At 39.1% G+C, this 25,236-nt stretch overlaps 2 protein-coding genes across 26 annotated transcripts in view; one reads left to right on the top strand and one right to left on the bottom strand.

Moving 5' to 3' along the window:
- CBR4 (carbonyl reductase 4) overlaps positions 1–25,236 on the top strand; it is a 105,720-nt gene that overhangs the window by 59,494 nt on the left and 20,990 nt on the right. The window contains exons 5-8 of one of the 11 annotated variants that reach the window (XR_011436694.1): positions 1,148–1,263; positions 20,202–20,366; positions 20,511–20,802; positions 23,490–24,257. The exons of 2 other annotated variants lie outside the window; for them this stretch is intronic. Coding sequence is in view for 6 of the 9 variants with exons in the window: in XM_023636322.2 (XP_023492090.1) it covers positions 23,490–23,593 (104 nt within the window). In the remaining 3 variants the exon portion in view is untranslated. Of the gene's footprint in view, positions 1–1,147; positions 3,229–5,172; positions 7,650–9,750; positions 13,328–13,791; positions 13,948–20,201; positions 20,367–20,510; positions 21,053–23,489; positions 24,258–25,236 lie in introns of those variants that run through there. 8 more of the 11 variants (XR_011436695.1, XR_002806446.2, XM_023636323.2 and 5 more) reach the window with 8 other exon arrangements.
- The window catches only part of PALLD (palladin, cytoskeletal associated protein), a 382,518-nt gene that overhangs the window by 14,995 nt on the left and 342,287 nt on the right, over positions 1–25,236 (bottom strand). For 8 of the 15 annotated variants that reach the window (XM_023636319.2, XM_023636321.2, XM_070261398.1 and 5 more), the window contains 5 exons: positions 17,139–17,274; positions 13,882–13,980; positions 12,741–12,791; positions 11,341–11,562; positions 6,784–6,933 (listed from right to left, as the gene is read on the bottom strand). In XM_023636319.2, coding sequence (XP_023492087.2) covers positions 6,784–6,933; positions 11,341–11,562; positions 12,741–12,791; positions 13,882–13,980; positions 17,139–17,274 — 658 coding nt within the window. The remainder of the gene's footprint in view (positions 1–6,783; positions 6,934–11,340; positions 11,563–12,740; positions 12,792–13,881; positions 13,981–17,138; positions 17,275–25,236) is intronic. The other 7 variants (XM_023636320.2, XM_070261396.1, XM_070261399.1 and 4 more) reach the window with 1 other exon arrangement.

The raw sequence follows: 25,236 nt of genomic DNA on the forward strand, positions 1-25,236 counted from the left end.
GTTATGAAGATTAAATGATATAACCTTAGATGATCTTCTAAATATCAAATAGTACTTGTCATAAATTATCATTAGTAAATTCATCATTGCTAGTATTGTGTTACTGTGGGTCTGAGACATTATATACGCATAGACATGCATCAAGATGATTTTTAGGGGTCCAAGTGGCTTGGCTGACTTCAGTAAAATTTCCCAAGGGGATAATACTTTGCTTGAGGTATGCTCTTACCTCCTTGTTTTTTTTTGGTGAGGAAGATTGGCCCTGAGCTAACATCTATGCCAATCTTCCTCTATTTTGTATGTGGGACGCTGCCACAGCATGACTTGATGAGTGGTGCATAGGTCCGCACCCAGGATCCTAACTGGCAAACCCCAGACCACCAAAGCGGAAAGCATGACCTTAACCACTACACCACTGGGCTGGCCCCTCATACCTCCTTTCTTTCTTCTTCTTTTTTTAAAGATTGGCACCTGAGCTAACAACTGTTGCCAATCTTCTTTTTTTTTTTTCTGCTTTTTCTCCCCAAATCCCCCCAGTATATAGTTGTATATTTTAGTTGTGGGTCCTTCTAGTTGTGGCATGTGGGATGCTGCCTCAATGTGGCCTGACGAGTGGTGCCTGACGGGTGGATCCGAACCAGTGAACCAGTAGAACTCGCGAACTTAACCACTCGGCCACGGGGCCGGCCCATACCTCCTTTCTTGATTCCTTCAAATACCTCTTTTAACCAATGCTCCTGCCCCTCAATGCTCCTAATATTGGGAGGAGCCCCAGACACCTTTGTATGACACTCCTTAGCTCTGGAGTCAGTCTGTTTGTAAACCAGTTCTTTCCCTTACAGCTGAGTGACTTGAGGCAAGTAACATAACTCCTAAATAAAAGTTTCTTCATCTGTAAAATAGGATCATATAGTTAATCCTGCATGGGTTCTTATGAAGATTAAATGAGTTAAAAGGTGTAAAGTACTTGGTGTTGTGTTTTGCATACAGTAAATGCTCAAAATGTTAAATGATTATAGCACGGAATATGGGTATAATATAATAACAACCAGATGAATATGAAGCATCCCTTAGAATTGTTTTGTTAAACACTATTTTTTTTTCATATGTAATGGCATTTATTTTTCTTTTCTTTTTTTGTTATTAGGATATAATTCACTCCAAAAGAAAAACGAAATACTCTTGGCACAGGAAGCAGAATATGTGGAGAGTAGATCAACCTTTCTAACTTAGGCGAGTGCAGGAAAGGTGCCAAGCACACAGGTATATTCAATGTGTGTGTTTGTGCGATGGCTGCATTTGAGGTATAAGATGAAAGATGTTCTACTCAACTCTAACCATTCGACTATGCTTAGGATAAACCCTACCTCCCTCTCCCCGCTCCAAAAATAGGGTAAACAGGTTGGTGTACTACTCTGTAAAGACTACACATTTCTACAACATTCTCAAGATTTTTACTGCTACTGCTTAGAACCATATGCACAATTATCACCACAGTATATTTCCTTAACTTCTGAAATTTCGGAAAGAGGAATATGTTACCATTTTTCACCTTTTTACTCCTACATCATCCTTTACTTGTGAACATAAAGGAGAAAGGCATGGTCTGCAGGAGGAAGAAGTATCAGTTTCATAATATAGTGTTATTGGCTAAATATATTACTAATCAATAAATGACGAGAAGCACTTAGAAAGCATCCACACTAACAAGTTGTAGAATTTTGACATTTTTGTTTGAAAAAAAAAAATCCGGATTTCAGTGAAGCATTTTTGAAAAGATGCCTCCAACGTGTACAACTGAAAGTTTAGGTTTTTAAGTCTAAATGTCTTATTTATGAGGAAAATCATACAAAATGAGCATTAAATAATTTTAATCATACTAACGTGCCAGTTAACCCTAATAATCATCATAATTAGTAGGCTCTGATGCGCATGAATGCTGCTGTTGTATTTGCTTTTATCTTTCTTTTTTCTATCTGCTTTATTATTAACACATGAAGTAACAATGTAAGTGAATGTTTAAAGTGAAGTTTGAAATGAGCCAGGAAACCTTATAATGCTAAAACAAAACACAATCAAGAAACCAACTTTTTAAATTTAACTCAGCTGTGTGTTACTTTTCTATTCCAAACAAGTCCACAGAGTTTAAAGCTATATAGCACAAGTAATAAGTTTGAATTCTTAAAGCGATTCTGTATTAAACATCCAGCTTGTAAAGATTATTTGATGCCTCATGAAAGGCCAATTATTTATAGAATATGGAAGTAACATTTATATTTCCTAGCGTATGAAATTGAACTTGTGGCGCACAGGTCTTTGTGAAAGCTTGCCACTTGTATACATAATACAATTTAAGGAAACATCAAACTGCAAAGCAGCCATTCCAAAATCCAAGCGCAGTACAGCGTAGCCTAGCAACACAACAAAACAGAGTAAAACATTCGTGTTTAGATTCAGTTGTGTCTTAAAGATAGGATTAGAGTCTAAAATAAACTATATTTGTGATCCTCATTTTGGCATTCTGTTTGGTGTAACCCTGCACCATCACTCATTATTTCACTAAACTATGTGATTGCTTTGGTCTCTCACGAGCTGCCCGAGCGGCACACGCTGAGCATGATAACGCAGTCCGGCGCAGGTTTAGGGCCCTGTGTTCTACCAGAAGTGGAATTTGGATGCAGTCAACAATATCCCACGTGTTTCTTATTCCCAAAAGATTAACCCAGGTGGAAAAATATTCTATAAAATATTCTGCTGAACTTGAGTATTTTCCTCTTTCCTTGGTTCTCACCCTTTCTCTTGGCTGCTTTCTGTAATTATTTTCCACTGCTCAGGAAAGCTCTGCCGTCTGTGTTTCATTACTGAACTAGTTTTTCCACTCCAGCCTTTCCTCTTTCCCTTGGTCATTTCGCATCATGTAGGCTACAAGTACCAGAAAAAAAATGGATGGAGTTGTCTCCCTTTCAAACCCAAATACTTTTAAAATGTGAAAAAAATGTAAGGTAACCACAGGGCATCAAGGACGTGTGGAGTCAATTTTGGTTCACTGTTGACTACATGTTATGCTTTTGGGATTAATTATGTCTTGAAAAATTTGGCTTTCACTTTTGGAATTTTTTTATGAGGCTACTCATGTCGTGCTTCTTTTAAATCATGTTTTAATTCACACATTACAAGAATGGCAAAATACTTTAATATACAATAAAGGATATTGTAAAGTTGGGATTATGGGAGTGTTAAGCATTTCTTTTATGGTTTTCCTACAGCAACAAATGATAACCTATGCCAAGGGTTAGGTAGATAAATGGTCTGCCACTCGTCATGGTTTAAATACCACTTTGTTTTTCTAATGGGCAGTTAAGTTCATTCCAATTTTTAGGTGATGACTCACAAAACCTGGTGTAGTTGGACATACCTGCTACTGAAGACCCCAGTGTAAAAAGGAGTTTTACTCTTAAATTAAAATCAACCAGACAGCATGCTCAGAAACTTGGAACAGCAACTACTACCAAGTGCCGTAAATATCAAAATTCTCTCACAAGTTCAATTTGAGACCTAGATGCCCACTTTTAGGATTTCCTCAGATTCTCTTTCACCTCTCTGCAGGCCTTTGGTCATTTAGGTAGAAAAAAGAGACTTTCAGTCCCACTCTCTTTAACAAGAATATTGGGTGGATCCTACCTTGAGAGTCAGTCGGAATTCTAGGTATCGGGAACTGCTCTGGTTACTGGGACCTCTGGGTTCTTTGAATCTTTTGCTTCCTCTGATAGACCCAGAGCAGTCATATGACTGTTTGCTTTAACGAGAGGTGGGATGGAACATTCTGTTAGAAGGGCTAGGCTCTTGGCTACCTGACGGAAACTGGTCCACTTCTCATTTCTTTGTCTTCTCTTCAAAGGGCAGAGGCAAAGAACCAGAAAGAGTTAACCATGGGCCTAGCCTTGGATTTGGTGAAGCAGCAGAATTCACTGGGGCCTAGAATGAGGGCAGTGACTGCTCCCTTTTGGGTCTTCTCTTGGCCCTGAGTGCACTGGGAGCAGAGCAGCTTCCCAGCTTCATGTGTGGCTTGTGTCAGCTGTGCTGTGGGTGTGGCCTGTTCTCTACTTCACAGCTCCCTCCACCCAAGCCCACAGCTGTGGCAGTTGTGGCATGGCCACATCTGCTGCCTAACTCCTTTCCCATGGGGGTGGTAAAAAGGAAAAGCCAGGAGGTCAGAAGACCACACAGCAGCAACGTGTTGGGTAGAAATTCTATCGCAAACTGACTTGCTAACTCTCTAACAGTACTGTGGGAGCGGAATACCTAGAAACAGACCTGAGCCTTTCCATCCCGATTCCACAGGCTTCTGCCAACTCTTTGGGCTGCTGCTCTAAGACAGGGTTATTAGCGTCTTTGAATTAATAATAATTACCAGCATTTATTAAAAGCATATTATATGCCAGGCAAACTGAGTGCTTCACATGCATTATTTAAATCCATATTGTTGTTCTCATTTCATAGAAGAGGAAAGAGGCACAGAGAGGTTAAGTGACTTGCTAAAGATAAGATAGGTCGTGAGTGGCAGAGCCAGAACTCCAACTCAGAACTGCCTGATGCCAAAGTTCATGCTCTTCACCCCTGAACTAACCATCTAGGCTTCTCAGCGTCAGTATTGCTCTACGGTTCTGGTCTGTCTTTGCTCTGTCATTTCTTTCTTTTGATTTCTTTCCCTTCCTCCTTTGCTAAGTTTACAAGGGGGATCTTCGGCAGCCTGCCTTTGTCTAATGACTTCATCATAGTTTGTCAATAGTTTAAATGCTCAGAGACTCCTAACCCCTGAGGCTGGCTAGGTGTCTTCAACTCTCCACACCGCCACTGGCCATGAGCAGTAAGTCCTTCCCCATTTAGAACTTTTCCACATGTAAAAACACATTAGTATAATTTGAAGAAGACGAAAGCAAACTCATAATTGCAGTTTCACATTTCTTTTCTTTTGTTGTATAAAACTGCTTACTCCAATAACAGTTCAAAACATTCGCTAGGAAAAATGCCTCAAAATTAATAGCAGGATCCTGGTACTGGTGAGGGCTTAAGGAACACGGTTAATTTTGTCTCCTTAATCTATCCCAGCCTTTCTAGGGGAAAGAGGAATAATTTGGGATTTTGTTGAGTTCTCCATTTCTTTTTTTTTAGGAAGATCAGCCCTGAGCTAACGCTCACCACCAATCCTCCTCTTTTTGCTAAGGAAGATTGGCCATGAGGTAACATCTGTGCCAGTCTTCCTCTATTTTTTTTCATATGTGGATGCCTGCTACAGCATGGCTTGGTAAGTGGTAGGTAGGTGTAGGTCCACACCCGGGATCTGAACCAGCGAACCCTGGACCATGGAAAAAGAGAGCGTGAACTTAACCACTATGCCACCAGGCTGGTCCCTCCACTATTTTTTTAATAGGCAGAAAACTGAAAATTGAAATTTATTAATGACAGTCAAGGAAACAGTGAGAATACAGTAAGAAAAAAAGCTAGTTCCACTTTTGTTCCTTCAAGTATACCAAACATGAACACAAGTAAGCATTAAAATATAACTTTTTAGTAAAGGCTGTGATTTTGACTATTTTTCAAGGTGATGGTCATGCATTCATTGATTGAAAAATTGGAACCTCGAGAAAGTGCATTAATACAGAAACTGTTCATTGACAATGAAGAGTTTGCTGTGCTTTAACACAACTTGATTTGTGGATAATCTGTGTTTCATTCTAATCTTAGTATTATTGCAGAAATATATTTTTACATGAAAATGTAATATTAGAATAGGATAAACATTGTACAAACTTGTAAAAGTTTATAAGCTTTGCTACAATTATTTGTATCATTTTCTAACACAATATTTCCTTCAAAATAAATAATGAAATACAGGATGATATAAATAGATCAGAGATTTTAAAAAGATGACTTCTGGACTGTTAATTTTAGCTTCCTTTTCTTTTAAAAGAGCGTGTTATTTACATGACTTCTGTAGACTTTGTAAAATTATACTGTCACACATCAAGCTCTTAAGGTACAAAATCACTTCCTTTTTGTGTGTGTCCTTCATACCCAGCATAGTGCCTAAAATGTACAAGATACTCAATAAAAAAGAATTTGTAGGCTTGAACTGGGAACATAATATCCAGTAGCTGCTTATTAAATTCTAAGTAGTCAATTGATTTTTTGACCCTCAAAATCTAAGAGAAAACATTTGGATGGAAACAAACAAAAAATCCTGAATGCATAGGCACTATCAAAATTGGTCTATGCTTATACACTTCTTAAATTCCATTGAATTAAGTAAGTGTGCATCTATTTATTTTAAATATTCTACTTTTTTGAGTTTTTCTACTACAGCATATACATGCTACTCACTATGTCTTTCTCCTTTTTTTTCATAGAACTTAATCCTATCAGAAATAATATTATTTGTGTATTTGTTTACTGGCTTATTTTCTGTCTCAAGACTTTGTCTGGTTTACCGCTGGAACCCCATCACCCTCATAAGAGGAGTACATACTAAGCCCTCAATATTTGTGGAAGGAATGCACATCTTCACCAGAATTATTCACGTAGAAGCAGACCTGATGGAATAAATAAGTACTCAGGAAACAAAGAAGTTCTCTATCCTCCGAAAGCAAGATGGATGTAGAATTTGGGAAAATAGTTTCAAGTCAAAGAAGAATTCTATCTTTTAATTAAATAGTTCCTCTGTCCAAATAAATGCCCATAAGCACTATACACACAACTGAAGCCAGACCCCACACCCTTCTTTACCTGAGGGTTTGCAGCCATGATGGTGTAATTCCCGTCATCGTCTAGGGTGGAGGCTGTGGTATGGAGAGAGCAGGTCCCGTCGAGATCTCTTTGAATGGTGTAGTGATCATTCTTTGGAGAGATCTGCTTTCCATCTTTAAACCAATAGATCTGTGAAAGGAAACAAAGATGAAAGATTAAGGATGTATGTAGTCCTACTCTATTTGGGGGACCAATAATAGTGACAGTGTGGTCCACAGAGCTGATCTGAGTTTTCACATTAAAATGTTAAACACAACACCTGAATAGGAAATTGATTTTTAAGTGAAAAAAGTAAGTAACAATTGTATTTGAGTTCTTAATAATTATATATCCTCTTTTTATTTTTAAAATATGTATATGAGTAGGTATTTACATTCATGTATTATTTATACGGAGGGATTTATATAGAATGTTGATTATTTCTCAGGTGGCATTACAGGCGTTTTTCTTTTTGCTTCTTTTTATTTTCAAATGTACTGGCAATTAAAATGTATTACTTATAAAGTAAGGGTAAAAAGGTTATTTTAGAGAACAAAAACAGACCCCAAACTCTGATCATTCTACTGAATGTGTTAGACAAACAAAGGAGCATGGTGAGGAGGGAAGCAGCAGTTAAGGGAGGGTGGTGGGTGGGCCTCCGCTGCTTTCATTCTGGGCCAAGGAGCAGAGGATCAAAGGGAGGAAGTCTGTCGGCGCGCCTCACTATGTTAAAGAAAATGCAGTGGCATTTAAACATCTAATAATTTTCAAATAATACTTTAACTTGGGTTGATAGAAAATTAAGTGTGAAGAATAAAGTAAAAATAAACCTTGACCAAATAAAAATTTTTAAACTTGTCAAACTACCTCTTCTATAGGTCCTCTTTCCTTCTCTCACCTTTAAACAAAATCACTTGTCCATGGATCTCTGATGAATTAGTTATTATTTTTGATTTCGTTTATGAACTACATAGTTGAAAGATGGGGCCATCACTCACGATGAATCACAGTGCTAGCAGCCCTAACATGAATGAGATGCTGAATTACTGCCTGCAGCAACCCACCTCCAGGCTTACTGTTAGGGAAGAAAATGAATCCCCCATTTTTAAGTCAGAGCAAGTTCTTTGTTGTCAGTTTTGTTCCTTGCAGCCAAAAGCATTCCTAACTGATTCCTAACAGAAGAAATCTACTTATTAAAATGAACTTCTTCTTTAATGTAAATCAATATGTAATTGAGACCACAACCGGCATTCAAATTCAACTCTCTGTCAAAGCCTTTGAATCTGAAAACAATCTTTTTGAAACTTCCATTTCTAAGACAGGAAAAGGCTAGAAACACATAGCACTAAATAAGTGCATGAAATATCAGGATCTGACTGCTGTAACTTTTCCAACCCGTTTTTCAGTTAGCTCTAAATTTACAGAAACTATGTTGTTAATCGCCAGAAGCTAAAAATTAATCAACTAGACTAATAATTTTCAGTTCTAAAAATTAAATTATATAAAACATGATACCTCATAATTATATACTCTTCTTTGATTTTTTTCTGATGGAACAAAGAAGCTATAATTAGTATACAATTTCTTCCTTTTGCATTCTTGCCACTACTCCAGTTCTTCAGAATTCTTTCCTTTAATCATATTTTTCACCTCCATTTATACTTGGAATACAACTTTCAAATGAGAATTAAGAAATAATTCCACAATTTTACCAAGACTGTTAGTGGAGAGGGAAGGGGAGGGTACAAGAAATGAAAACAGGGTGAATTAGAAATTCTTTTCAATCTTCTCAAGTCTCAATTAGGAGAAGCATGTCAAGAACAGAATAGGGAGGGGCTAGTCCTGTGGCTGAGTGGTTAAGTTCGTGCACTCTGCTTTGGCGGCCAGTTCTGATCCTGAGCACGGATCTAGCACCGCTCATCAAGCATGCTAAGGTGGCGTTCTACATAGCAGAACTAGAAGGACCTACAACGAGAATATACAACTATGTACTGGGGAGCTTTGGAGAGAAGAAAAAAAAGTGGAAGACTGGCAACAGATGGTAGCTCAAGGCCAATCTTTAAAAATGAATAAATAAATAAATAAAAATTTTAAAAAGATATAAGCTAAAAAATGTATTTTTAAAAATATGATGAACATCCCATATTTCAGTAATCCCAATATAATTTATATAACATGCAGAAATAACAGTTCTTCAATAAACTGGAGAGGGAAGAAAAAGAATGGCAGTGAGGAAAGGAGGGAGGAAGGATGAAGGAAGAAACTCTAACAATAAAAAGTTCTTAAAAAATTAAGCCTCTTAAAGCTGTAAAACATTTAAAATTATACTAGATGGGGCTGGCCCCATGGCTGACTGGTTAAGTTCACGCGCTCTGCTGCGGCGGCCCAGGGTTTCGCCAGTTCAAATCCTGGATGCAGACATGGCACCGCTCATCAAGCCATGCTGAGGCGGCATCCCACATGCCACAACTAGAAGGACCCACAACTAAGAACATACAACTATGTACCGGGGGGCTTTGGGGAGAAAAAGTAAAATCTTTAAAAAAAAATAAAATTATACTAGGAAAAGCACAATTAAGTTAAAAACAAGAGCCCTTCTTTCAAATGGACATAATGTTCTTTAGAACAGGAATCAGTGATCTTAGAACTTGATCCATGATCGTAAGCCTTGCATAAGTTTTAAAAACAATGTGGGATCTCTTTGTGAATATTTTGGAAGTTCAAGGTATAATTTCTTGCTGAGTTTCATTAATAAGCTGCAAATTTATTTTTAATAGATGCATTTGATATCATGTTTGTGAATACACAGCAGTTATCCAAATCGTGCCAAGAATATGGTAAAGAAGTTTCTCTAACAAGCGTTCGGTATTTTAAAAGTCTCACTTTATGAGAAGGTGTACATGGGTTTGAAACTGTAAGGCTATTTTCTTTGTTCTAGCTTTCTCTAACTATAGGACTGGAATTCAGTTTTAGGGAAAGAATGTGACGGTAGAACGTCCCTTACTGTGGAAACAGAGCAATGCTGGAGCAATGGAGGGTGAACTGGAAGAGCCTCAGTGCTGCTCCAGCACCTTCCCTCCTTCTGCTCTACTCGTTCCCATTTCGGCTCTTTCGCACCACGGTTAAGCTTTTAATTCCAGTGAGTATATATTCATTTCATTTTTCGTTTCTCTATTTCATTTCTATGAGTATATTTTTCATTTCATTTCTTACTTTACAAATCTGCCTTGTCTTTGGTACTGTCCTGTTCTTTCATTAAAGTTTCTATTCCTTTTAAAATTGTTTCAATCATTTTAAAAATAGTTATTTTATAGTCTCCTTACGATTGTTAAATATTGTACCTTACTTGGGCTTCTATTTTCCTGTTTTTTGTGCTATTGACTCTCCTCATTGTTTATTTCCTTATATGTTTGTAAGTTTTTATTGTGAACTCATTTTTCCTCTGTCCTCCCTGTAGTTCTATAGCACAATTTTTACTTCCTTCTGCCAGAAACCTAAGGATTTTAATCATCCTGGACTAAATTTCGTATGAATTTCTCAGGTTTTGGCTCCGTATCATGTGATACTGTAAATCTGGAGTTTAATTTCCAATGGATGCCTTTTTTATTCTTTTCTTCCAAGTTCTAGGTAAAAGTGTAATCCTGTTTATTGCTTTGCTTGGCTAGTGAGCTGTTATTCTAGTGTCCTTTTAAAGACAAGGCAACTCTTTATCCAGAATTACCATATGTCTAGGGAGAGGGCTCCCAGCTGGGTCAGCCTAGTCCTCTTGAGTGTCAGAAGTTCCTCTGATTTTCCTTTCTGAACAGGTTGGCCCCCTACCCCTCAGCCCCCTTTATAAATATAGGAAGACTTGGTTTTGTAGGTTAAAGATCTGAAGTTTTTATAATTGGTGGTAAGCATTACTTCTCTGACTGGTACAGAGCATGAGGTTCCTGTTCAAGCCTACCCACTCATCAGCTCTCTGACCTTGGGAAAGTTAACGTCACTGAGCTCAGTTTAGTCATTTATTCATGTGGGAGTAACAATGATAACATCACATGAGTAAATGATGTAGGTGCATGAAAAGCTCCTTGTCAATTATTTTTATTTTTTTGCTGAGGAAGATTTGCCTTGAGCTAACATCTGTGCCAATCTTCCTCTATTTTGTATGTGGGTTGCCATCACAGCATGGCCACTGAGGAGTGGTGTAGGTCTATGCCCAGGAACTGAACCCAGGCCACCAAAGTGGAGTGTCAAACTTAACCAGTAGGCCATGGGGCTGGCCCCTCTTTGTCGATTATTTAACTGTTATTCTTCTATTCTATATTATTCAACTGTATTCTCTGCTACTCCATTCTATTCTACTCTATTCTATTCTATTTTGCAAACCCCAAGTCCACCCCCTTTCCACCCTTTTTGGTTTCTAATGCCTCCTAAAGATGACCCTGAACTTAGAGTACTTCAACACTTTACATCATGGGTATTATAAGGTAGTCTGTATCTCTTCCTCTTACCATATATGGAAGTAAACTCTTGCTCAGAGAATATAACTCTTAAAAAAACATGTTTTCAGCTCACCTTTGGCTTTGGATTCCCAGTCACTCTGCATGTGAAAGTTACAGGCATTCCCTCAAAGATCTTGTAATGTTTCAGCTTCATCTCAAAGAATGGTGCCATTCCGTTTTCCACAGGCACGTCCCCATACTGAACTTCATCACCTGATTCGTCCACAGGAGACCTTTCTAGCCTGTACTCGATTTCACTGATGAGTCTCTGTTCACAGCTGGAGACTTTGTATTCCTACATTAAACAAGGAAAGGTCATGTTAGCAACCTCAGTCCCTTGTGGTACAATGTGTCTCATGAGTCTTATCCCTCTCTCCAGTAAGGCACTCAGAAGACTGTGATATTTCTACCTTAGAGCTTAAAAACATAGTCCGAGCCCAATTCAATTCCATATAAAACAAAAAACATCTGGAAGTAAGTATATATGATATTTCAAAATGTCTTCAAGTCCTATCATCCAAAAAAACCTATGAAGATGAATTTCTTTCTCTTTTCTCTTGGGGCGAGGGGGAGAGAAGAAAGAAAAAGGTAAAATATTCCTAAACTGTTCATAAAAAATAGAACACAATGGAACACTGATTGCTTTCTGTATGGTAAAAGCTGATGCAGGGTGGTGCTTCTCTCTAGAAAGCTAATAGTGCATGTGGCAAGCAGCTGCAGTATTACACAGCATTTTATCAAATGAATAATGGAAAAAATAGCGCCCTGTTTTTTTTCACTCATAACAATTCTCAGCCACATAGCCTCTGGACTCCTCCTTAGTTCTGCAGGTATTAGGGACTATTCTCTACTCTCTTTAAAAGAAAAAGAGAATTGACAGTCCAGTTAAAATTTTGATTAAAAAAATAAAAGCAAAGAAGTCATCAACATCCTATAATTAAGGTGGATTTGGCAGTTCTCTTACTTACAAAGTACAATGAAGACAAGGCAGCCCATTATAAAATATTCTCTATTTAATATTAAATAAGAGATTGTTTGTTTTAACTAGGTTTTCTCTTACAGAAGTTATTCAGCCTTTGAAAAATAGGTCGTTGGCTTGAGGGAAGAAATACAACAGTATGTATAAAGCCGCAAAAAATACACAAGTTGTTTTGTTTTATCTAATTACTATCAAATTAATCAGTTTAAGAATTAGCACTTTTTCCCCTCGAAAGGTATAACAAATAAAAAACTTTGCATGTTTAAAGTTCAGAGTATCCACTCAAACAGAATCAAATTCAAGTTTGTAAATAAATGACAAGAAAATTGACATTGCGGTAATTGCTCATCTGATAGTAAATGAAAACAGACACTGGTCATAGTATTTATAATTAATACATAGCAGTAAAGATAGATACACAGGTAAACAAGGAAGCACAGAAGAAAAGAGATACAGTGAAAGACTAGAAAGAGAAGAAAGGTGAAAAGCTTAACCTTTTGACCATCCAGAGGACCCCCTACAGAAGCATGAGGAGACTCAATTTCCTGTAATGGTAGAAAAAAAGAAGTGAAGACTAATAATAGAAATAATATGAATCTAGCAAGATTTCTAGTTTTCTGTAAGTGAAATTTTTGTGGTAGCAATATTTAACAGGAAAACTTCGATTTTGAAGGCAGATCTATTTCTCAAGACATGAGAAAGAGTTTACTCAGTCCTTTCAACCTGTTTTTAAATAGCTTTTTCTTTTTTATTTTGTTTTATTTAATCTCAAGACTACATCGGGAAACTCCAAACAGAAGAAGTGGAGATTATAAAACAGCTTACATCAAATCCATGAAGTGACGTTTTTGGTGGTAGCAGGGTTTTATTCCAGTGTTTTAGGTTTTGCTGATTAGTGATTTATAACTATATATGAGAAGGGAAAGAAAGACATAGCCTTTTCTGTACATAGATATTTTACTTTGACTAGATATTAAGAATATAGTGGGAAATATTCATAGCTATCTCAAACAATTTCAGTGAAAATGTGTTTCTCCACACAACACTATTTTGCATGAAAGCACAGGACAGGAAGAACAAAGATACTTGAAAGGAGAATAAACTCATCAATAAGAAGATAAAAAGAACAGATATCACTGACTGAAATAATTCCATCAATCAGTTAACACAATGTCTGGCACACAGTATGTGCTCAATAAATATTTGTGGGGCCGGTCCTGTGGCCGAGTGGTTAAGTTCATGTGCTCCGCTTCGGTGGCCCAGGGTTTCACCAATTCAGATCCTGGGCGCAGACATGGCACCGCTCATCAGGCTGTGCTGAGGCAGCATCCCACATGCCACACCAAAGGCACTCACAACTAGAATATACAACTATGTACTGGGGGTCTTTGGGGAGAAGAAGAAGAAAAAAAAAGAAAAAAAAAAGATTGGCAACAGATGTTAGTTCAGGTGCCAATCTTAAAAATAAGTAAATAAATATTAGCTATGAGGTTGATCGATGACATTAATACTGCTTTTCTTAGACCTGCCCTCTGCTTTCCACAGAATTGATCCCAAGACTAGTGTCCGTAAGAGGATGGGGAGAGGGGACAGAAGAACTGGTATCTGTCTAAGAAGTCCAGGGGAACATCCTACCTGATTAGCTGCTTCCTCTTCCGGCTCCTGAATATTAAAGACAGTTGCACTCTCAGCACCTAGTAATCGACGAGCCATTCTTTCTTCATATGTTAACCTCTAAACAGAGTAAGTCACAAAAATACAAAATTAGAAAAACCACAATTATATACTGCCTCATGAAAAAGAATTTTTAAAAAACTCTCAAGTTTTGATGTTGTCTGTAACATTCTCTCTCCACCTTCAGACACTTGTATGAAAAGGAGTCTGTTTCTTTCCCTGGCTTCAGTCATCCTGCCTTTCACCTCCTCTTCTGGTCCTAATGGCCTAATCCAGTGTGAGGAGATGGGGTAACTATTCTTGAGAGCCAACAATGGATAGAGCACAAATTTAAGGTGAATATAATAAACAACAAGGCGGAAACCACATAGAAATACGTCACATACTTATCCTTAATGATAAACATAGAGAAAAAAAGATATTCAAACAGCAAAATATTTTTTAAAGGAAGTGTTATTTTCACAGCCAGAAGAGCCTAGTCAGCTCCAACACTCTAACAAAGGAAGTTTTAGACTAGCTGGCAGGGATGGTCCTGTCTGCTGTTGGGGGGAGTCTCACCTCTAAGAGCATTTCCGAGGCCCTTAGCATAGGAATGTAACATAGTTGAACGCAGGCAAATATGATAATCCACAAAGAATGACTGTACGTGGCTGGATTAGCAAAAGGACTATGAAAGATACTTTCCAAAGCCAACATCCACAATTCATGATACTTCTCAGAGGCAGGCTGCTTGCCCAGCAGGCAAAGAAAGTGGTAATGTTTTTGCATCTAGCAACCAGCACTTTGGATTTGGCCAAAACCATTTTGCTAGGCGCTTCTTATACAAAGGAAATGCCAACATTTTTATTCTGTCTATTGGGCTGATTCCTGCTCTTGAGTGTTGGTTCTAAAACGCCTTAGAATTACAGGTCTAGGGAGAACTCTCAAAGACCATTTGCCCCATGAGGGGCATTTTACAAACAAGTGTTTGATTCAAAATAGAGAATAATTAGCAAGGCAGGATCTAAAAAAAAATAGAGACATTATTTCAGAGAAACGTCCAAACTTATGAATATAGATGCAAATTCTATTGGAAACTCTCTAATCAGGAAAATATGTTGGGTAAATTTACAGTTTCCAGTAATTGTTGGTTCTAGTCCCAGCTGAAACTGGGAAGTGAAACAAGTCAAGTGCCAAGTGCCAAATAGTCCCAAAGTTCAAATTATTTCAATTAATAAAGAAGCGGCCGAGGACAAGAGGGGGTAGATGTAGGAGTCTGACCGGTGCATAGAGTTGTCTCAGTTCAGTATGTTATTATTTAAATTAATTTTCTCACGTCTGTTAAGAAATCAGTGAATTCCATTTTCAAAGAGTTTTAAATACCTGCTCTCTTGAAAGCCTTCCTAATATTTTCTTAGAGAACTGTATCAACGTCAAAGGGAGGACTGGAATAATTTCCACCCTGTTCCTTATAAGCAGAAATATCAATTTGCTATCTAGTCCTTCACCAGAATGCACCTGCTACCATTAGAAGCCAAATTACTTCAGTTTTGTTTCTAAACCACTATGCCATGTGCATATATAAGCCCTGTCTACAGAAGCCAAAAATAAGTAACAGAATAATATGTAACATGAGGAAAAAGTTGTCTGAGGATCCCAAGGGAAGCCTAACTTTTCTTGTCCTTTTAAACTCTCAGATGTGGAAATCTATGGAACATACTGTGAATGTCATTCACTGTTAAACAGATAGATAAATATAAATGATATATAGTTATATATAAAAATATATAAAACAGATAAATATAAATATACATACATAATAGCTTATAAATGTCTTACTTTATCCAAGAGAATCTTAGTCCATGAGGAATAAACAACTAACCAAAAAAGGAGGAAAAAAAAAAAAACTGGAGAGATGCCTCTACCTGGCTTGAAAAAGTTCCCATAAGTATTTGTTTTAATCTTTCAAAGGCTTAGTTGACAGAGCCAGGGAAAACTTCCAGAGTATGTACATTTGCACATACAATCACTTATTTCAGGGAGAAAATATTTTCCCTTTGTGAAAATCTTCTATTCTCGGTGAAATGAATAACTAACACAAGATCTCATTAGAATTTTAATCTTTCTGAACTCAGATTAGGATACCCTAATAATTAAAATCAGCATTCAACAGCCTGCCTCTGTTCCTCACCTTACCAGTCAAACACGGTCTGTTCTCACATTTTTATTTATCAATGCTTGATAATTAAAATTCCTAGAAAACAATTAACATAGAGAACTTTCTAACTCTGAAAAAGGTGTTTGAGAGGAAGATTTTATACAGAAAGGCCTTTTTTTCTCTTCTACTTAAGAGACAGACAAATTTTTCTGGTGATGATTCCATAATAAAGCCACGAAAGGCTCCTTTCCTTTACCTGGGAAGTCTTATTTGCTAGGCTTTCTTTTCCCATCCTCTTGAAATACTCTGATGTGATAAGAAAAGGGTCAGTAGAAAAAAAACTAACAACTGATGAGGAAACATTGAAGTCCAATGGAGAAAACATCCTATATATACATTTTTTTTTTTTTACCAGATCTAGTTATCTACTCTACAATTCTGCAGCCTTAAAACATAATTATTTTTTCTTGAGTCTAGTTGTCTTGCCCTGACAAACTAGAACAAGATTGTAAAACAGGCATTAGTCTTTCAGATTACTGAATCAATATCCAGTAACAGTCTAGTAGAATAGAACTGGACTTTAGCAAAGGTTTCCTTAGTAAAAAGATATTTTTGGGTAAAAGCAGTACATGCCATAGAATCCTCTTTTTGTTGCTTTAATTCCAATTCACTGCTTCTGGTCAGATACAAATTATTCCAGAGCACACCTCTCCCTCCTCCCCAGCCCCCATCCAGCACGGATGGAATCCCATGTTCCTCTTTCTTTATAACATCACTGTTACTCATTTGTTCTACTCCCAGTCTTAAAATCAGCCCTTCCTTGTTCCTTTATCTCCAACTTGCTGTCTTCACTCCAAGAATGGTATCATGAATAGGAGGAAGCAGTGAAGGCTGAGTAGAAGGAAGCCATCCACCTTCTGCCTTTCCCCAGATTCAAGTCATAATACTAACAGGACTGTTGAGATCCAGGGATACTAAAATCAATTTGTGGACAGTCTTAAAAACCTAAGTCTTAGTGAAGCTAGGGAAGAGCTCTTTGATGTGCTTGCTATTATTCCAGGCCCTACATCTCTCTCAGTACCGGCTGGCCGTTGTTCAGGAGGTCCTCCTTGAAGCGCAGTTTTCGTTCCAGGTCTTGAATGACAGCATCCTTTGTGCCTTGAATCTCCTCATCAGAGGCTATTCTAGCAGTTCTATTGGACTTCTTTGGAAATCCCCTGCAGGACAAAAGCACAAGGCGGTGTAGTCAGTTGTCAGGCATATAAATCCAAGTTAAACATTCAAGCCCAACAAAGAATACAGGGTGTCAATGTGTCACCCCACTCTTTTTATGCTACATCTATTCCAACTAATATGGAAAGAACCATGAAATCTACTTTCGGTGTTCAGGTAACACTAATTGGAACCAGTTTTCAGAGCAAATTCAAACACCTTAGGGCAGGTGTCTCAGTGGTTAGATAAATTGCCAAGGATAGGGAAGGTGTCATAGTCCTAGGGAGGCAGCAACGTAAAGTGAAAGCATGAGCTGATTGTAATTCAGACCTGGATTTAAGATCTGGCTCTGTCTTGTATTAGGTTTATGACTTTGGGCAAGTTTCTTAACATTTCTTATAAACAGGTATAAAAATACATACTACATATGATTGTTTAGAGGATTTGAAAGAAATATATTTCTTTCATACTTTCAGAAATTTAGTCCTTCTGACCCTTTGTAATCAATTTATTCAACAACAGTGCCTAGCCCAGTCTAAGCAAATATTAAGTTTGTTCCCTTCCGTTCCATCCTCTTCTGTCCTAATTCGATTAGGGTAGGCCAATGTACTGTGAGACAAGGTCTACTTTATACCAGAAGGCCCTGAGTAGTCTGCAGGTCCTGCTGCTATACCCCAGGCCTCCTAAACCTCCTGGACAGCCGAGGCTCTTACGAGAGGCGACACCTCAGAACCTTTCTTTCCAAGGGCACAACAGCACCCTGAGCCCTGTGAGCCAGGGGGCATTGGTGCTGGATGCTTGATGGGTGGGGAATTACTTTTGTTGGCGCCTTAGCATCTGTTTCCTGTTTTTCTTCCTTTTCCCTCAGGGGGCTATGGGTAAAGATGAAGGAGAAACAGAATACTCTACAGTGGTGAAAATGAATGACCCATAGCGACCCCTATCGCCACACCAAATTTCAAAAACATAATGTCGAGTTTTAGAAAAAGCAAGCTACATAAGAATACATACAGGATGCTTCCATTTATAAACTGGCAAAAGCTAACCAGTACTGCCAGGGCAGTGGTTCTCAAAGTGGGGGTCCCTGGGCCAGCAGCATCAGCAGTACCTGAGAAACTGTTAGAAATGCAGATGTTTGGCTTCACTCCAGACCGACTGAATCTGAAACTCAGGGTTAGGGTCCAGCAATCTATGTTTTAATAAGCCTTTTAGGTGAGTCTGATATGTACAAAAGTTTCAGAAACAAATTTAGGGAAACCTACATATACAGACTATAAAGAGAATGGTCAGAGAATGATTCACCCAGAGTGATTCAGAGAGTGATTCCAGGCAGTGGTTACCTCTTGGGCAGAGTAGTGGATGCAACTGGGGAGGGTCACACAGGGAGCTTCAAAGGAGCTAGAAACAGGTAAGGCCTTGGTTTTATTATTCTTCTTTAAACTATACATATACATTGTGCCTACTTCCTTATTTATCTTATGGTATCTTATGATAAGACATTTCTAAGTTTGAAAAAGGTTTATTGCAAATATGTCAAGGCATCGTGTGCCTGGCATCACTTCACTGATATGGTGGAAAGCACCAGTAAGGCCAATGATGTAAATAAACACTGAGGTTCACCAAACCTTCCGCTTCTCACCGTTTCACCCCATAGTGCTGGGAAAAGACAGTCCTTAAGTATGCAGTAGGAAATGTGAGCATCCTGTAACAGCTCCACACCCAGCCCTCATCAGTAATACTGTGGACTGGAGGCCCGTGCTCCTGGTCTTCCCAGTGCCTGTTCTTTCTTCCCATCCACTCCCTTTTGCTCCCTTGCTGAACTTCCCCTGATTTTGATGGGTGTTCACTTTCAATGTGCTTAGAGAAGGTCACCCCTCCCCAAACTCAGGGGTGACTGATTTGAGTCAATTTGCATGGTTTCAATCCCCTGGGCAGGGATTAGTTGAGCCAGAGGCATGTTTGGTAGCCCTGGCCAGTGAGATTGGGGGAATGGAGGTGGCAGAGAGAGGGTGAGGTACCCTAGCTAAATAAGAATTTCCCAGCTCTAAAGAAACACACAGGAGGAAACGCCCTTCTCCTTTCACTGGCTACCGCTGCATCAACAATGTCATGCCCCCAACTGCTGACCACGAGGGGAGAACCCATAACACGCCAGTGATGACAGCTCGGGAAGATGGAGAACCTGGGTCCTGGATTGTTTTGGGGACACTGTGTTAACCTACCCTGGAACCGCCTGACCCCACACTTGTTACATAAGTCAGTAAACCCCATGCAGTTGATCTACTGCTAGTTGAGTCTTCTCATACCTATAGTGGGAAATACCCTAACTGATAGCCTTTCCAGGTTTTTCCTTACTAGTCATTTGCCCCTGAAGTTCAAAAGGATGATATTAGATACTAGTATTAAAGAAACAAAATATTGTGATATTTTGTGTTTGTATTATCAGGAAGTGGTTGGTCTAACTTTAAGTTGTATCCTACTCACTAGGAATTGATTTTGATTTTTAGGGAGCTGGGCAGTGTACTGAGGCATATTAACAGCAAGAGCCGTGGGAAGTCTGACTTAGAACCTCAGTTTTCAGTACCATGCAATCCTTTAACAAAAATGTGCATGGTTTGCCAGCTTTCCTGAGCCTTGAGCCTCTCTCCCTTACTCTTTTTCTTGGGGCAATGCCATCAGCCTTCAGTTTAATGTCTCTTCAGAAGGGACGACCCTGACTAGGTTTATCCCATTAGCTGTTGTACCATGTTTGTTTTCTTTATAGCACTTATCACATTTTATTATTACATGTTCTTTTTAGCTGTCTCTCCCCAACCATGCCTCTTTTGTTAATCACACGCCTGTCAAATAGCAGCCCCCCGATATCGTGCATGGACTGAGCCAATGCATGTGCTATTTCCACTTCTGACCTCCCTCTACCGTCCCTCTTCAGGAAAGAAAATCTGTGCCAGAGCCATCTGAAATCAAACCACACGTAAAAAGTCAGGCTCAGAACAAGTAAAAATTACACAATTTGGGAAATAAAATTCTATGCTGCTTTTGACTACAGCCTGACATCTGAGAACTAGAAGAACTAGGTTTTGAAATCACCTGAAAGGTAAGATTGAAGACAGCGTGTGCTCTGTAACATCAGGTGTTATTGGGAGCACGCAATTACTTTACACTTGACAACATAAACCCACTGCACACTGTGTGATGAGGGGCAGCCTGGGATGACAGAAGCTTCACCGTGTTTCTGCAGGCAGACTACACTGAGAGCTGTGTTCTCTGCACAGATGAGAAAGAAAGGAGCAAAAGGCAACCATCAAGGGCAGAACAGACCGCCTGAACCAGAGAAGCAGAGAACTGTTTTCATGAAAGACGGACGCAAGTCCTCTTGAGCAAGCGAACACCTGACTATTCACCGCAGAATAAGTCCTCTTGCTTAAAACGCATTTCTCAATATACTTGACTCTTCAAGGGAGCTCAGAACAACTGCTCTGGGACATTTCATAGAGAAGCCATTCACCTTGGTTTGGGTTCCTGCCACCCAGGTATTTTATCATTTCAAAGAGTAAAATTAAAATTACTCTTTGACCCAAATAAAAACCCTGAACATTCTATATTTTGTTTAACAAGCCCATTCCCTACATATCAAGATCGCCAGTATTAGAAGGGTGTTTACTTCATCCCTGTTTCCCTCTGTTTTTAAGACATTATTTTCCTTTACTTACAGAATTTAAGGTACACATATTTTCTTGGTTGTGAACAAGTAACACTGAAATAAAAATCAATCAATTGAAAGAATTTTAAATGTCTAATAGTCAATCCACAAACACTGAACATCTAGCAAGGCAGAGTGCTAGGCGAATACACCTATATTGATTCTGTCAGCCTAGGACACAACAGTTGGTTTGTAAGGTGAGTGATTGTATCACCTGACGACATCTTGGAATTCGACCATGTATTAGAAATTCTATGCATAAAGATGGAAAAACATAATAATAAAACAACAGCCTCATCACTGTAGTCTCAACACTATTCTATGTGATATGGAGAAGACAGCCAAATCCTAAAGGATGGTCCTGATTACAAGAGGTTAATAATCAAGTTGGGGAATAAGTTAAAGAACAAACTATGTGGTGGCAATTCTAGGTGCAAGGGGAGTAACAGAGAAATAGAAAAGAATGCTGGCTAAAATGACTGCAGAAGGCTTCACGGAAGAGGAGGTGTCTAAGTGACGTCTTGAAAGGTGGTGAGGATGAGGAAGGAAAGACTATCTGGTACACAAGCAGAGCGGGGAGAGGAAGGAATTCAGAGTCAGCATGAATAAAGGCATGCAAGTAAGAATCTCTTTTTTACCACAGCAAAGTTGTGCGACTTGGGCTAGTTACCTAATGGCCACGTGCCTCAGTTTCTCCTCTGTAAAGTGTAAGATGTGGGTATTAATAGCATGTGTCTCAGAGGATTACTGGGAAAACTGCATGAGCTAATATATGTTAAGCACTTCTTAGATCAGTGCCTGGCATAGTAAGAGTGGATCTGCAGAGGCCGACAGAAACCATCCAGCATGGAGGTGAATCACACAGATGAGACTGGCTGAGGAAAACAGTGAAGGAGGGGAAGGAGTTTAAAAAGATGCCAAGAATTCTTGATCACAGTTTCTAAGAACATGCAAATAACTTTCATCGATTGCTTTTCAGTGCTCAACTCTGTTCTAGGTGCTAGGAATACAGTACTGAACAAAACTAAGTCACTATACTTACAAAAATTATATTCTACAGAGGGGATGGCAGGAGAGAGAGGGAAAAAAATGATGGAAGGAAGGCCATTTCAGGAGGTGGGAAGCGCTATGAAGTGACGGGAATGTGAGGAGATGACATGTTAGACAGTGGGGGTCAACCAGAGGCCTGAGGAGCTGCCACCGCAGCGGAGGCCCCAGTGAGAGAAAGGTGCCGGCTGTGTAAAGGCCTACAGGGAAAGCGAGGCAGTGCCAAGGGCCTAGGGCCAGAACGAGCTGGGTAGGGCCAACAGGGCATTGCGAATTGGAGGAAAGAGGTACCGGACACAGTATTTCTCACACTTACTGTAATATGCAACCTTTTCTTCTTTTCACAGAGTATCTAATTTGGACTACCATAATTCAGAAAACACTTTAGGGAATTTTGTTAAAACTTGAAGATAGAGTTAAGAGTTAGAACCAAAATGGAGTGTTTGGAAAGGGGAGGTACAAAGAAAGAAAAGCAGTTCTAAGTTTTTGAAGCAAAGTTTTGGCAACTGAGTTTATTTCCCTATAAAACTAATTCTGTGTTGGAGTTTAACGTAAAATGGCTGTAGTTTGCTCCCCCAAATGGCACCTACTGTTGATAAATGAAGAGCAACAACTTGCTAGGAAATAAAGTCTCTGGTGACAGAGAGAATCTCCCTTCGTGATGGTCTGTACAATTAAAAAAAATAAAATGCTTATTCAAGGTAATCTGTTACCAAACCAGAACTCTTCACAAAAACTCATACTCAGAGGGAAACCTTCACCAGTAAACAGTTCATGAAGGCGCCCACACTAAGTACTTCATGTATACACGCTCAGCCCAACTGTGCGAAAAACATTACTGATCTGTTTACTCTAGCTTCAACAGTAAGTCACTCACCATTTTAAAGTAATATTCATGTGGCTGGGGGCAAAGACATCTCAGACATACACATGAGCATCTGGAAGGTAAAATCTTCAGACCACCACCCCAAATCCCAGGACTTTCTTTTTTTTCCCTTGGCTACGGAATAATCTTGACAGCATCTTTCCCTTGATACACAGTCTAGGTCAATTCTGTGAGAGTGTTTCAGAAACTCAACTCTCCAGGACACCACTGACTTAAGATGTCATGTGCCTGTCTAGCAACCAGAGACAATAAAAAAAACCAACTTTTTTAAACTGCTAGAGGTCCTCTTAGTCTCCTTTTTTCATATTCAGTGAAATCTAATGGTAACTAAATTCCACAAAATTCCAGAGTAAGCAAAGTCATCAATGTGTTGACAGTTAGGTATCCCTCATATTCAAGAATGTAATATATGAATTAATACATAAAAGAGCCCAAGATATACAGTTTTTGTACATTAATTCTATTTTTTCTACTTTATTATGAAGCCAAAGCTATTAGAGTACAAGTGAGTACCTTAAGCTCATATTTAAAGGAAAATAGATAACGTTATACCAATATTACATTCTCTTCATATTACTTTTTAGGTTGTCTAAAAAATAAACTCACAACTGTGCACGCGGTGTACCTGCTCGTTCACTCTCTACAGCTCGGGACAGAGCCCTCCAGGACCGAGCACCTCTGGTCCTGAACTGCTCCTGGGGTAGGGACACTTCACCAGAATCATCACCAGTCACAGCAGACCGAGGAGACTTCTACAATCTGCTGCAAAATACTTGCCCAGGACTGGATGTAACTTTGTGTGAAGATACTGGACCCTAACGAGCCCAATAACCAGACCCGGGAAAGCCCTCAGGCGTCTGCCTCTAAGGGGAAGGACAAGGCCCCCACCTTCCTGTATCCTGCAAGGCAGGGGGAAGGTGGGGACAATGGGATAATGTCTGCCAAGTCCAATGCAGCTTGTCTTTTCTATTAGTTACTGTCTAACCACGGTACTGACTTGAACACTGTCTAAAGTACAACTACATCTATTCTCAACTTTTCCTTAAGACTCGGGGGATTTTGTTTTGTTGGTCTGCAGCAGTTTTCTTTGACTAAGCTATATCAGACATCAGATTTATTAGACATCACCTGGGCAATACACACCCAAGGCTAAGTCATACTATGCCCTCCTTCCTTAGGCTCACTCCAGAACCCAGGGAAATCCCTTCACCACGTGCTGCCTCTCACCTCGAGTGTAGAATGATGGCAGTGTCCTCACCTACCCGTTTCTTATAAATCAGGGAGAAAGCGAGGGACAATGACATAATGTCTGTAAAGAGCTGAGTGCTATAGAATAAAAGCTCTCATTAAGACATCTGTATAAAAGCTCTTATTGACACATGCTCTTACCTTTGACAAACACAAAGTAACATTTCAAACCAAAGCCCTACTTATACAAAAGAGGCTATTAAGAGTATAAAACACTGTAGCACTGTGCTATGTGGCACTCCCTTATGAGAACAGACTCCAGGAACGTGAAGGTAGGCAAAAGATACGGTGCCCATCTGGTTCTCAGGGATGGATCTGATCTGACTCACCCTCAGACCTGGTACAGCTGCTCAGAGACCAGCAGGGACAGAAATACTGCACTATCTCCAGGTGGCCTTCCCAAATCCCCTGGATTCCCACCATCTCTCAGGGCTGATTTACTGTGTACAGGAACACAGTCAGAGCAGCGGAAGCTGTATAACTATCAGCTATTGCAAGGGGAGTAGAACACATTAATTTTATAAAAGTGCAAACGAGTTTCTTTCTAAGGCATGTTCTCCTCACTGCCTCCATCTGAAAGATTTAGTTAACTTAACATTCGTGTCTGTCAACAGCTTTGAGAAGGGCGATATTTTCTCTGCTAGTGACCCCAGGAGCCTCAGGGAACAGTGCAGCCGTCTGAAGAAAGAAAGGTGCTAGAGGAACTGGATGTGCAGAAGTGCCCCAAACCACAATCAACCAACAACCAAATACTGTTGCTGCGAGTCTGAGAGAGGCCCACTGTCATGTGCCTTCTTGACTTTGTGGTTTATCACTGGCCTTGATAGCCTTTGTTCCTTGCCTTGACCTCTGCTACCCAGACATATGAGAAACAGAAATTTATCTCGACAGACTATTTAGAAATTTAGTATATAACCAACCTATTCTTCTCCAGATTAAAACAAGGACAATGCTAAACCTACAAACAGAGTAAAACAGCTAGTATGCGATTGATGACTAAGAAAACTGAGATATCTGAAATTTATATTCAAGATTTTGGTATAGCAAGGCAGGCAAAAAAAAAAAAAAAAACCTAATGTATTT

Source organism: Equus caballus, chromosome 2 (assembly GCF_041296265.1).
Source record: "Equus caballus isolate H_3958 breed thoroughbred chromosome 2, TB-T2T, whole genome shotgun sequence".
NCBI lineage: Eukaryota > Metazoa > Chordata > Mammalia > Perissodactyla > Equidae > Equus > Equus caballus.